Below are 14,096 nucleotides of genomic sequence, written 5' to 3'. Positions count from 1 at the left end.
GCTGCATTTTCAGTGGTCCATTCTTTTTTTTTTTTTTTAAAGATTTATTTATTTATTATATATAAGTACACTGTAGCTGTCTTCAGATACACCAGAAGAGGGCGTCAGATCTCTTTACAGATGGTTGTGAGCCACCATGTGGTTGCTGGGAATTGAACTCATGACCTCTGGAAGAGCGGTCGGACGCTCTTAACCGCTGAGCCATCTCTCCAGCCCTCAGTGGTCCATTCTTGTTCAGTACATTTTTTTTTCTAAGTAAACATCTCGTCCTGAATTGGTTAGTGTTTTCCAGAATCTGTGGAAAGTAACAAGTACAGAGTTGCAATGCTGAGTATTTGTTCTAGAAACAGATTTTGCTTCCGATTCTCAGTTTAGTGAAATAGCTTAATTTTTATTCAAACATTTGTTTGCATATATGAAGGAATGAGGTGTGTCTGTATGTGAACAAGTGGTGAGGACTCAGTGCTGGGAGGTTTATGGCAAGTGCTTTCTTTAATTCTAGGATTTCTCTTCTCTCCTAGCCTCTTGCCTCCCTCCTCAATGGGTGGTTGTTGTTTTTTAATGTCATTTATTTTTAAAATAGTGTTTGCTAAGGTAAATTACAACAATCTATTAATAGCAAAATAAATTTGAATGACATTAACTTTCTTTTAGTTGTATGTTGTAAGGCAGCGTGTCATTGCGTTGTCCATGCTGGCCTCTAACTCTTGATCTTCCCTGCTCTGCTGAGATATGGGCTTTTGGTATTGTATGGCTGACCATTGAACTGACGAGGGGCAGGGTGTGTGTGTGTGTGTGTGGGTGTGTGTGTGTGTGTGTGTATCATATTAATGTGAGTGGGTAAGTGTGCTTGCCTTTGTGGAGGCTGGAGGTTGATGCTGGGCATCTCCTTGGTGGTTAGTCTCTCTGAAGCTGGAGCTTACTGTTTCAGCAGGATCAGTATGTTGTCTGGGTAGATCTTGAGCTCCTGATGTCAAGTGATCCTTCCCAGCCTCTCTACATTATAACAGGTTAAATGTAGGACTTGGGATCTGATTTTGGAGTCTGAGTTCTTACCCTTCTAGCTCTGTAAATTCAAGTAAACTCTCTTGGTGCTCTGAGGTAGTTCTGATATAGGCTCTTCAGGCTTTTCCTGTCTGAGTCCTGGGATCCAGAATTTGAGAGACCTTGTGTACTTTATAGAATACATTCTGTGTGTGCATGTGTGTGTGTTAAAAGTTCATCTCTGTTTAGGCCTCTCAATATATCTCCATGTATGTTTGTGCACTTCATGTCTGCCTGGTGCCCTTGGAGTCCAGAAGAGGGCATCAGATCCCCTGGAATTGTAGTCACAGACAGCTGTGAGCCAGTATGTGGGAGGTTACATGCGAATTGACCCCAGGTCCTCTGGATAAACAGCTATTGCTCTTAACCACTGACAGCCCCCTGACAGTACTGATTTTTCAAAGACTCACCTATAGCCTGAATACAGAACACAACTTATGGTTTCTCTTAGACGTCCCACTTTCTTTGTCCCACTTCCTTCTTACCTTTCATGAAGATAAACAGCTCCTGCTGGTGGGTGTGACTTTAGCTAGAAGCCTTGTTGTTTAAGCTTACCGTACTAAAGGTTACTTCATTAAAGTCAGCTTTTGTAACATTCCATTGCCACCCATGTTCTTATCCCACTGCTTCCTTACTTTGTTGTCTCGTTTCTGTGGCTCCCCTTCAGTATTCCCTCCCACCATTCCTGAGTCTGTCCTGGGTGTATCCTGGCAAAGCTTTGTGCTAGGTAAGACCTGGTGTTGGTTAGTTGTAAGGAGCTCAGGAGGCTTGGGGTCAAGCATCAGCATTTTATAGTCAGACCTCAAGTTCAGTGTCAGTTTTCTTATATATATGGTAGGAATTACTAGCAGTTTGTATTGTGAGTCAAATCTGTGCTAAGAAAAGAAATCCTGTTTACTAGAACTTATGTAGCAGGCTCATTTAGACATTTAACATATACAATTTATTACTACTATTGTTATTATTTTAAAGATTTATTAACTTTAATGTGCATTGGTGCTCTCCTTGCATGTCTGCGTGAGGGTCTCAGATCCTCTGGAACTGGAGTTACACACAGCTGTGAGCTCCCACGTGAGGGCTGGGAATTGAACTTGGGTCCTCTGGAAGAGCAGCCAGTGTTCCCAACCACTGAACCACCTCTCCAGCACCACATTTTATTATTTTTATCCACCTGAGTCAGTGAAAACACTATAATTGAAAATGTTTCAAATATTAAAAGACTACTGATTGCATGAACTATTTCCTAAGAGCAGATTTCATTTAATAGTTAGAGCAGTATAGAATTTTGAATGTTTAAGGAATCATTGAGAACTTGTATGCTATCCCTCTCTTTCTTGTTTGTTTGTTTATTTAAAAAAAATTTTTTTTTGAGACAGTCTTGCTTTTAGTCTAGGCTAGTTTTGAACTAGCAATCCTGTCCTAGTCTCCCAAGTGCTAGAATTACAGGTATGTGCCACTACTCATGGCAATCCTTTATTTTAGTGTGTGTGTACACACACACTTGCCCCATAGCCAATCTGTGGAGGTTAGAGAACAACTGCAGATGTTGGTTTTCTTCTATTTAGTGGGTTCCAGAGATTAAACAGATAGTTAGGCTTAGTGGGAGCATGGACTTTTACCCACTGGGTCATCTCAGAAGCCCACAGTCTCCCTTTTTAAAAATGGAAGTGGATCTCCCAAATTATAATTTTGTAAATTAATGTCTAATCAGTATGAAAATACAAATCTTATGCATAGTATTACCACCATGGCACGCAGTAAGTGTTGGATTAGCATAATATATTCTCATGTTCATCTCTCATGTGTTCCCAAGCTCCCTCTGTGTATGGAGTAAGTACCTGACCATCCATGGAAGAAGTTTTTATAGCATATCTACATGCAGAACAGCCTTTTCCTTAAATAAGAACCATATTTTCCTGTCTCTGCACATGAAGTTGGTCAATGTGTTAGTGTTTTAAATTCTAGAATTTTAAATTAAATTAAACTAAATTTAATGCTGTGTCCAAATTTTTAAAACAGCCTGAGTTAGATTTGTTATTTTTAGTATTCATGTTAACAAGAAGGAGCTTTTTGAAGCCTATAGCCATATGTTTCATGGAACGTGGTAGGACATAGATGGGGATGACGTGTAAATCATCTATCAAAAAGGGAAACCATGGCAACCCTTTCACAATGTTAAGTTTGCACATTGCTTGAAGGAAAATGGCATCTCTGTTTACATATAATCACAATATTTTGTCATCTTTTTCGAGCATAGTGTAATCAGTACGATGGGATGGAGGCTGAGAGATGGAGGTGCTAGCTGGAGGGCTGGTGCGGCAGATCACTTTCCAGTTGTCTCGTGTTGAGAAATAAATAACAGACGAGAGACTGGGAGGGAGATGAGCGTGGAGAGGGATGCCGCCAACCTGATTTACTACTTTTGACTAGAAACTGTCTGACTAGGTTTTCTGGTTGACCTAGGGGTTGGTGACAAATTGCTAATCTCCCAGTTGGTTATTAATTGTTTTGTTTTATTTCTATCTTTATTTTTCTCCTTTCCTTGTTTGTTTGTTCAAATGTTTTTTGTTTGTTTGTTTGTTTTGAAAGACTATGCCTCTTTGTAGCCAAGGCTACTCTGGAACTCACTGTGTAGTAGCCTAGTCTGGCTTCACACAGCAGGGATCCTGCCTCAGTCTCTCAGGTGTTAGGCTTATAGACGTGAGCTACTGTGCCCAGCTTATGAACTATTTCTAATGGGAAAGATTAGGAATGGTCCAGAATTAAGAATTTAGTTTCACTGAATAATCTTTTAAAATAATGGATAAAATATTTATTTTCCTTTTCTTTCCTTAATGTATCTGATTTGTTGGGGGGGGGGCAGCACTCTGACTTTGCACCCTAGCAGGCGTGCACCTTACTTTGTGTACCAGACTGGGCTGGAACTCTGTAGGTTACAGACTTCCATCAGTCCTCTACCTCTCCCTAGTGCTGGATTAAAGGCATGAGTCGCCATGCCTGGCTTTACGGTATATAATTATAGAACTTTAGATTTACAGAAAATAATGTTATAGCTGAAATATAACACCATTCACTGTTTATTTTGTCTGTTAAGAATTCACTCTAGTTTATACTTGGTTATGTAGTCATGGTAGATAAGACTCTGAATGCTGAGTCTGCTTTGTGACTGACCTGAAACCACCACAGCAGAATGTGAATGGAAGAGATCGTGTTTAGCTGCAGGAGCCTTGATCATAGTGTGGATACTACTTTTTTTTTTTTTTTTTTAAGATTTACTTATTTTAATGAGTACATTGTAGCTGTCTTCAGACACACCAGAAGAGGGCATCGGATCCCATTACAGATGGTTGTGAGCCACTATGGGATTGCTGGGAATTGAACTCAGGACCTCTGGAAGAGCAGTCGGTGCTTGTAACCACTGAGTCATCTTTCCAGTTCCTGACACAAGTTTTAATAAGGAAGGTCATAGCTAATGAGAGTATAAAACTGGCACTTTCTATTTAATTGCCAAATGGACTCTTTCCCCTTGTGTAGTTGGGAATAGGTGTGGGGCGTGTGTGTGTGTGTGTGTGTGTATGTGTGTAAGTTTTGTATCTACAAAGGAGGTTGGGGGGTCTTTGGAATGACGGACATTCCGTTCCTCACTATAATTCCCTGAGGACACTTAATTTTTTTTTTTTATTTTTAAAAAAATTTTGGGGAGGCAGCTTGGATCTAAATGGCATGCTGTGAGAAAGAGAACAAGAAACACAGAAGGAAGACCTGTTAGAAACCCTCCAGGACATGCATCTTTAAATGTAAAAGCTTAACAGTTGCTAGCCCAGGCAGAAACAAGCTAAAAATTCATTGCTGTACAATTTGAGAATGCCTAAAGAGAAAATTCTGCAAGCTTCCCAATGGGCGATATACAGGTAACCATGAAGGATTAGAGATGAATGGTACTGGGGCTGTGGTTTGTTTGAGATAAGGTCTCCTGGAACACAGGCTGGCATCAAACACACAGTTTAGCTGAGGGCAACTTTGAACTTCTGATCCCTTTGCCTCTACCTCCCCAAGTATTGAGAGGTAGATAGCATAGCATCTGAGTTTAAGAAAATGTTTTTAAAAGGTATATGAGTGTTCTGCCTCCATGTATGTGTGCCATTCATGCCTCCAGCCCTCAGAGACCAGAAGAAGGAGTCAGAGCCTCTAAAAGTGGAGTTAAAGATGTAGTGAGCCACCATGTAAATGCTGGGAACTGAGCCTGGGCACTCTGTAAGAGCAGCAGTCCTTTTAACTACTGAGCCTTCTCTTCAGTTCCTAGGCTAACCTACGTTGGAAATAGAAAATAAAGAAATGTATTCAAAATTCTGCTTAAATTTTTCTCTCTAAATCTCGTTTTAAACCAAACTTGAGGATTGAGTATGAGGACATGTTGATTGTATAATGCAAGGAATAAGAAAGATACCTTCTATATTCCCCTTTCTCAGTAATCTATTGGAGAAAATAACCCAATAAGAGAAGCCAAGAAAGGAGGAACAGAGACAAGGAAATGTGGCATACAGATGGGAGATCATAAGATACATCAAAGGGGAATTCTGTGACCATAACTGTGCACTGGGCTCAGATCTAACTGTCCATATTGGAGCCCTGGAGCTGGCTACTAGGGCTACATTTTTAGGAAGAAAGAGTTCTGTAGTTCTAACACTCACGGATCTGAGGTATAAGAAGATAAAGAGTTTGAAGCTAGTCTTAGCTATATAGCAAGTTCCCAGGCTAGCTTAGGCTATACAGGGACAACACTGTCTCAAAAACAAAACAAGACAACTCAAAAGAAAGCCAAATCAGGAAAAGGAAATAAAAGATATAAAATAAAATCAGTCAAAGTTAAAACAGCTTAACATCTTGTAATTGAATACATTGAGAGGAAAGTTTGAATATACTGATGAATTGATAGGTACATAGACTATTAATGAGGCATAAAAATGGTATAAAGTATAAAGAGCAAAATTATATAAAAAAAAAAAGTATCTGTGTGTGATGTACTTTGGGTTCAGCAATAAATTGTTTTTTTTTTCTTTTTTTCGGAGCTGGGGACCGAACCCAGGGCCTTGCGGTTGCTAGGCAAGTACTCTACCACTGAGCCAAATCCCCAACCCCAATAAATTTTATTTAGACCTAATAATGTCTAAATATTAGAAAGCAGAGACAATTAATTCAATCATAAATTATGATGGGAAGAATGTAGGTGAGGAGATTTGACAGCTAAAACCATTATTTCTTATAACTGGAAGTCAGTAGATACCTTTAAGGAAAAATTAACTTGTACAGATGGTGAAAACTTGAGAAGCAGTAGCTAAAATTGAGAATGCAACAAAGAACTCTTTCTTGTCAAGCTATTAGGCTTTTTAAAGATGTGTACATGGGCTAGGAAGATACCTCAGTGGTGTAAGAACACTTGTTCTTTTAGAGGACCAGGGTTCAATTCCCAGGACCCATGTTAGCTCACAACCATCTATAACTCTAGTTCAGTGACCTCTTTTGACCTCCAAGGGACCTGGTATGCACATGGTGCACATACATACATTGAGGCGAAACATTCATGCAGATAAAATAAATAACTAAAATTTTTAAAAGGAAGTTTTAAAAAATGTGCATGTGTGGCTGGAGGGAACACAGTGGCTTAAAAGACTTGCTGTATTTCCAAGACCTGTTTGGTTTCCAGCATCCATATCAGATGGCTTATAACTGTCTATAACTCCAATTCCAGGGGATCTGATGACTCCCCTCCCCAGCCCCCTGGCCTCCTTGGGCGTCCACATGCAGATGTACATCACATAAATAAAAACCAAAATTTTAAAAAGAATTTTAAAATTGTGTATATATCTGTCTGATTAAAAATAAAACAATTGGGTTGGGGATTTAGCTCAGTGGTAGAGCGCTTGCCTAGCAAGTGCAAGGCCCTGGGTTCGGTCCCCAGCTCCGAAAAAAAAAAGAAAACAATTTAGAAAGATCACAGAATACTCTTCTGTGAAGAATATACCCATTTCAACCATTTAATCTCCTAGGATTCTCAGAACTCTTTTCATCCAAGGATCTCATCAGTAGAATGCTGGAATCCGCTAGGAGGTGATGATTTCTAAAAGCCATTTGTGGTTAATGTTATCCTTAGTTGTATTTATTTTGCAGTAGTTTTAACAAATGAAGAGTTTTAAGGACATTGCAGATTAAAATATATCTCATTTCAACATCTCAGAAATATTTACATGATTTGTTTTCCTGTGTGTTGTCAAGACTTCTGCATCGTGAATTAATTCTCTGCAGCCTTTCATTTGAGTGATGCCTCAGATGGCTGGCTAGACCTTTTCTGACCCCTTCTTCAGTTCTTTGAAATACTGAGCTTATTACTGTCTCCTAAGAGTGTGCAAAAGCTGTTCCAGTAATAGCAAGAAACACCACCTCTCCTTTCACTGTGTAAGGTTATCAGGTGCAATTAATGGTAAATTGAGCCCACATAGCCATAACTTTTCTTTTTTTAAGTTCAAATGGTGAAGCTTGAAATGGAAATTGAAGTAAACTTGGTTCAATTTTTTAATTGATTCCCACCCCCAATTTAAAGGCATGTGGTTTGTTCCCCCTCCATATATTTTTACTATGATAGTAAGTCCTCTTCATTTTAAAGATCCAAACTAGGAGCCTTAACTTGATAGCTGCTGTCTTTTGAGTGCATATTTGTCAGTTACTGCTTTAATGGTTGCTATTGTTTGCTTTGCCTTTTTTGAGACAGACAGGTTTATGTTGTCATTTAACTTTTTCTTTGCTCCTTCAAGCAAGAGATTTTACTTTATGTAAATTGTGAGTGACAATACATAGAAATACAATAATACGTCTGTGCTACACTCATACTCACATTAAGGACAAAAGTTACCATCTTTGAAATTTGTGGTAATTATTGAATTGTTTTTGTTTGTGGCTTAGAGAATGGAAGTGAATTAAAAGGGAAGTTATTACTCTTTAAAATTTCATGTTGTTCTCTCCTCCCTACCCGTTTTATAACAAAAACATTTGCCTATGTGATGACCACTAGCTCTTGTTAATTGACAGAATCCAAAATCACCTGGGAATGGGCCTCTAGACATGCCTGTGGGGAGTATCTTGATTTTGTTAATCAATGTGGGACGACCTGCCCACTGTGGGCAATACCATTCCCTGGCTGTTAATAGTAACTGTGAGTTCTGGGATTTATAAATGGAGAAAAAGGGTTGAATAGCATGAATGCATTCCTTGCTCTGTTTTCAGTTTTGAATGAGATGTGGTCAGCTGCTTTAAGCTCCTCTCTATGTTACTTCCCCACCATAATGAATTTTACCCTTGAATTTTGAGCCAATACAGTCCCCTTCCCCTTATGTTCCACTATGCCTGGAAGTTCTTTTTTTCTAGTTATTTTATACTTTTCCTGGATGTTTTAGTGAGTAGGGAGAAGATGCCATTGTTGTCCTATTTACAGACTTTGTTAATATCCAAAAAGAAAACAGCTATATCAAACTAGCTTCAAACTTAGATCCTCCTGTCTCAGCCTCCCAATTGCTGCTGTTTCAGTTGCTGGCCATTATGCTCAGCAATTTGTTCCCAAACTCTGGGTTACATCTCTGTATACCTCTGCAGAGTGCAAGAATTTGGACATTGATTTGAATGATTTACCACAGCACATGCCACCTCCATTCCTTCTGCCTGCTTTTCTTGTTCATTCCTTCACTGTCCAAATAGTTAATAACAAACGGTACTAGATACAGAAGATAAAATGGTCATAGACTGTCCTAGTTCTAGAACAGTCATCAGCCCTAGTTCTAGAATAGTCATCAGCCCTGGAGACCCTCTGTCCAGGCAAGGAGTCGCCATATGGATAGAAATGACAGTGCAGCAGGATAATTGTGGAGATAAATACCCAAGAAATGGCTAGAAGAGATAGACAGTAAAACAGTTCCACTCGGCTAGGACAGGCTGGTGAAGCTGGTCCTGAAGGTGGGAACAGTGGAAGGACTTTATCTTTGACTGATCATCTATATTGCACTAGAGAACGTCATTCATTGCTCACTTTTGGGGGCTATTCTGCTACCTTAGTGCAGTGGTTCTCAATCTGTGGGTTGTGACCCTTTTGGGAGGGAAGGTGGAGTCAAAGGAATCTTGAAATGAATCTTGCATAAGGGTTACTTAAGACCATTGGAAAATACAAGATATTTACATTACAGTTCATAACATTAGCAAAAGTATAGTTATGAAGTAGCAATGAAAGTGATTTTATGGTGGGGAAGGCTCACTACAACATGAGGAGCTCTGTTAAAGGGTCACAACTAGTGAGAACCATTGGTCTAATGTGTTGGCCAAGAAAGAGGGTATTGGGGCTGGGGATTTAGCTCAGTGGTTAGAGCGCTTACCTAGGAAGCGCAAGGCCCTGGGTTCGGTCCCCAGCTCCGAAAAAAAGAACCAAAAAAAAAAAAAAAAAAAAGAAAAGAAAGAGGGTATTTATAATGAGCGGTACAGGAAGGTAGGGAGGCAACACAGCCACTGTGTATGCTGGTGTTTGATATGGGGCCAGAGAATCCAACAGTTAAGGAATAGAGGATTTAATGAATATAAGCTTGCAGGTGTGTGTCTTTCCTGGCATTTCCTGTCAGAGACAGGGCTTCCATAAGTAGCAGTGTGGTCTTTGGTTCCCCTTTCTGTTGCTTTAAATGGCGAGATTGTGATCAGATCTCCATGTTCTTAGAAGGTGGGGGGAAGTAGCGAACAGTGATAAGTAAATTGAGACCACAGATTAATGAAGGTAAGAAGATTTCTGTTGTGTGGCTTCACTTAGTATGGTTGTACAGATGGAATTCCTGATGGCTTAAATGAGAAGTGCAAGCTTTAGCATCTGATGAGACTGCCAGCTAGCTGTATAGAAGCAAAGACTAAGAGGTAAGCAAGCACAGGAAGATAGCGACTGTTCCTTGAATTCTAGAGTTAGTATAGAGCAGTATTGATAATGTGAATACCTAGTTTTGAAGTGGAGATCTGGCTTTAATATACTTAACAGGTTTTTCCCCAAGAAAGTGGGAAGACTCCTGAGGGCACGTTACTACTTATTGCAGTCCGCAGTCTGTGCTTCTGGAGAATTATGAAGTGCTTGTTGATACTGCTAAACAGTAGGATAAAGCGCGATGTGGTCCTGCATAGTATAAACTGGATCCTGGCTCTCATAATCAATCTCACATGGAAATCCCTAAACTTATATCTAGTACTTTTAAAGTTTCTTTGCTATTAATTAGTTAAACTTTGTTTAAATAGAATGGTAAAATGGATGGCATTTAAGCAAACCATATGAAGAGGCTAAATACAAACTTTAAAATTGTAAATTATGGTTTCAGATACTAATATTTTACATTTTACTTTTTTCCCTAAGCAAATGGTTATGAGCCTTAGAGTTTCTGAACTCCAAGTACTGTTGGGCTACGCTGGGAGAAACAAGCACGGACGCAAACACGAACTTCTTACAAAAGCCCTGCATTTGTTAAAGGCTGGCTGTAGTCCTGCTGTACAAATGAAAATTAAAGAACTCTACAGGCGGCGGTTCCCTCAGAAAATTATGACACCTGCGGACTTGTCTATCCCCAACGTACATTCAAGTCCTATGCCAGCGACTCTTTCTCCATCCACCATTCCACAGCTCACTTACGATGGTCACCCTGCATCGTCCCCATTACTCCCTGTTTCTCTTCTGGGACCTAAACATGAACTGGAACTCCCACATCTCACATCAGCGCTGCACCCAGTCCATCCGGACATAAAGCTGCAAAAGCTACCATTCTATGACCTGCTGGACGAACTGATCAAACCCACCAGTCTAGGTAAGAGTGATATGAGGCTGTTTGGTGATGCAGTGCTTAAGTTTATGTTTGGTAGTACTGGCAGAATATTAATGAGAATTTTTTGAGTTTAAATTAAATCAAATATATCAGAAGTGGTGGTGTTTAGACAAAAGTAAGGAGGTGGGGTGATGACCAATGGGGTCAGACACAATAAATTCTACATTTGAAACCAAGTTTTATTGTATAAACTCTGGCTGTCCTCCTGTGTCTTTCAGTATATACCAGGCTGTCCTTGAACCCACAAAGATCCTTCTGTCTCTGCCCTCTGAGGCATTTGTCCCACCATACCTGGCTTCTAAGTAATGCACAGTAGCCCTTGTGAATTAAAATTGAGAGCAAATTACACCAGTCTCTAAATTCTGTTCTTAATTTTCAGTGGTAGATGACATCTAAAACAGACTGACCAGTTTGGATTACTTGAATGTGTAAATAGTTTTAATTATCATGAAAAGAAATTTAAGTTTTGATGTTGTGATCAACTTTCAGCTGCTGTTTTGTAAGTGGAGACATGTGTCTTACCCATACACATGTGACATACACAAACTCCTATTCATAGGTAATATGAGTGCCAGACATTTCTGTTACTAGGTTTCCTGTCCTGAGATTGCCTTATCAAAAGGTACAGAGTACGATATATTAACATATTAATCACTTTAATTGCTACTATGTCATCTTGCTTTATTAATGTCAAACAAAACTGACTTTGTTGTGATTTTTTTGATGCCTTTGGTATAATATACTTTGACAGCAGACCTTTTGGTCACTGCTTGTTAGAAATCGGTGTTTGGCAATTGTGGCTGCCAAGCGAACTCCAATGGTTTATCTTTGTGTGATATTTATGGAAGAATTTTGTTGATATTTGAGGGAGGGTCTCCCTGCTTTTGCTTCCTTGGTGCTAAGATTACATGAAGGAGCTACTGCCCCCAGATCAGATTTTTTTATTTATACCTAAAATGTAAACAAACTAGTGAATGTATAAGTAACAGATCATGTATGCCCCTGAGCCTAAAATATTTCCTGTCTGTTTCTTACAGAAATGTTTCTTGATTCCTGTCATTAATATTAAACATTTCAGTTTGAAGAATTGCTGAGTATTAAGAAAAAGTTTTGAGTACTTTTAGAGAAGGTGGGGTGTTGTTTAAGTTGGGATCTAATGGACCCCAGGTTGGCCGGGCATTCCATATGAAGCAGAGTATGACCTCCAATTCTTGATCCTCCTGTCTCTACCTCTACTGGAATTAGGGGCATATGCCACCAGTCTCTTGCAAAAGATTTTTTGTTGTTAGATTTTTAATTTATTCTTTGAGAATTTCGTATGCATATACAGTGTATTGGATCCTATCTACCCTCTTCTCCTTCAGCTCTCCTTGGACCCTCCTTATTATGACCCCTCCTAACTTCAGGTTCTTTTTATTGCTTGGTTTGTTTATAATCCACTGAATCTGATTAGCGTTTGTGCATGGGTGTGGGGTTGTGGTTTTGGGAGCATTACGGGAATTCTACTACTGATAGAGGAAGTATTTGGTTTTAGTTGCTTTCCCCAGGATTTCCCAGAAGAAGGAATTTTCAAACACAAATTTTATTATAATATTTGTGTGTGTGTGTGTGTGTGTGTGTGTGTGTGTGTGTGTGTCCACTTCTGCATGCACATGTGACTGCTTATGTAGGAGGTTAGAGAGTTGGTTTTCTCCACCATGCATGTCCTCAGGATCAGTCAGTCAGGCTCAAAGGCAAATGCCCTTACATGCTGAGCAATTTGTCAGCCCAACAAACAGCGTGAACTTTATAACACACCATTTTATTATTTAAAAAATAAAACAAAACTGTTTTTAGAGCTGGGTGGTGATGGCACATGTCTTTAATTTAATCCCAGCACTCAGGAGGCAGAGGCAGGCTGATCTCTTGAGTTGGACACCAGCCTGGTCTACAGACCAAGTTCCAGGACAGCCAGGGCTGCACAGGGAAATCCTCTGTCCAAAAAACAAATCAGCCAAACAAAAAAATGTTTTTAGATTTATTTTAGTGCATGTGTTTAAATGTTTTGCCTGTTCATAGGTACCTACTATTGTAAGGATCAGAAGAGGCCATTAGATCCCCTGGAACTGAAGGTGCTGGGAATTGAACCCAGGGCCTCTGTAAAAGCAGCCAGTGCTCTTAACTGCTTAACCATCCCTACGACTCCATTTTATTATTTTTTAAAATTTATTTAATTTTATTTTGTATGCGATAGTGAGAAGGTGTCAGATTCCCTGGAACTGGAGTTAAAGACAGTTGTGAGCTGCCATGTGGGTGCTGGATATTAAACTCTAGGTCCTGTGGAAGAATAGCCAGTGCTCTTACCTGCTAAGCCATCTCTCCAGTCCCCCACCCCCATTTTATTCAGATGACTGAATCAAGATAGAATCTACCTAATGCATATAAAGCTTGTATATGTTCTTTGAAAAATAAAGTTTGAATGTATACATAGATAACCCATGGTATTTCTTGTTTTTCATAGATGAATCTTGTACATAGGATTGTGTGATTTCCTTTTATTCCTTAATAAATTAAGCATCTGTTCTTCTCTGATTGATGTAGCTCTCTACCAATTTATATTAAAGGCTTTATCTGTGTTTATATAAAGTTTATATTTATTCATATAAATACTATCTGAAGAATGATCATTACATCATCTGATATTTGAAAGAAAAAAGTTGATAGCTTGAATTTAGTTGAATCTAGCTTTTAAGCTTTTTTTCTAGTTTTAATAATTAACCTCTCATGCTATCTAACAAAGTTCAAGTACTGATGTAATTAGATGATATTTAATATGTGTATCAATTTTGTTATGAAAAGTAGAAATGCAAACTAGATGAGTATATTAGACAGAGTATAGAAAGTTAAACTCACTTTGCTGAGGTGACAACATAGTTTACCCTTATGTCTTAGTGATTTAATCCTAGCACTGAGGAGACAGAGGCAGATGGTGGATCTATGTGCATTCGAGGCCAGCCTGGTCTACAGAGCAAGTTTCAGGCCAGCCAGGTCTACACAGAAAAAAGCCCTGTCTTGAAATTTTTCTTTTGAATATTTATTTTTAATTTTTTTAAAGTGTTTGTGTCTGTGCATGCATGTAAGTGAGGGTGCCCAAAGAGGCCAGAGGTGTTGGGGGCTCCACTTACATGA

General features: G+C 39.2%; 1 protein-coding gene and 1 long non-coding RNA gene across 9 annotated transcripts in view; one reads left to right on the top strand and one right to left on the bottom strand.

Annotated features, from left to right (window-relative positions):
* The window catches only part of Pias1 (protein inhibitor of activated STAT, 1), a 113,520-nt gene that overhangs the window by 29,637 nt on the left and 69,787 nt on the right, over positions 1-14,096 (top strand). For 7 of the 8 annotated variants that reach the window (XM_039081109.2, XM_039081110.2, NM_001106829.3 and 4 more), the window contains exon 2: positions 10,466-10,910. In XM_039081109.2, coding sequence (XP_038937037.1) covers positions 10,469-10,910 — 442 coding nt within the window. In that variant the 5' untranslated portion in view covers positions 10,466-10,468. Of the gene's footprint in view, positions 1-7,811; positions 9,046-10,465; positions 10,911-14,096 lie in introns of those variants that run through there. The other variant, XM_039081107.2, reaches the window with a different exon arrangement.
* LOC134480067 (uncharacterized) lies at positions 24-8,844 on the bottom strand. The gene is made up of 2 exons (XR_010054204.1): positions 8,725-8,844; positions 24-295 (listed from the first exon to the last, which is right to left on the bottom strand). It is a non-coding gene; the product is annotated as an uncharacterized LOC134480067 (long non-coding RNA).

This window comes from Rattus norvegicus, chromosome 8, assembly GCF_036323735.1.
Source record: "Rattus norvegicus strain BN/NHsdMcwi chromosome 8, GRCr8, whole genome shotgun sequence".
NCBI classification, from domain to species: Eukaryota; Metazoa; Chordata; class Mammalia; order Rodentia; family Muridae; genus Rattus; species Rattus norvegicus.
Note: the sequence above shows the minus strand (reverse complement) of the source record. Positions and strands in the feature narration are given on the sequence as shown.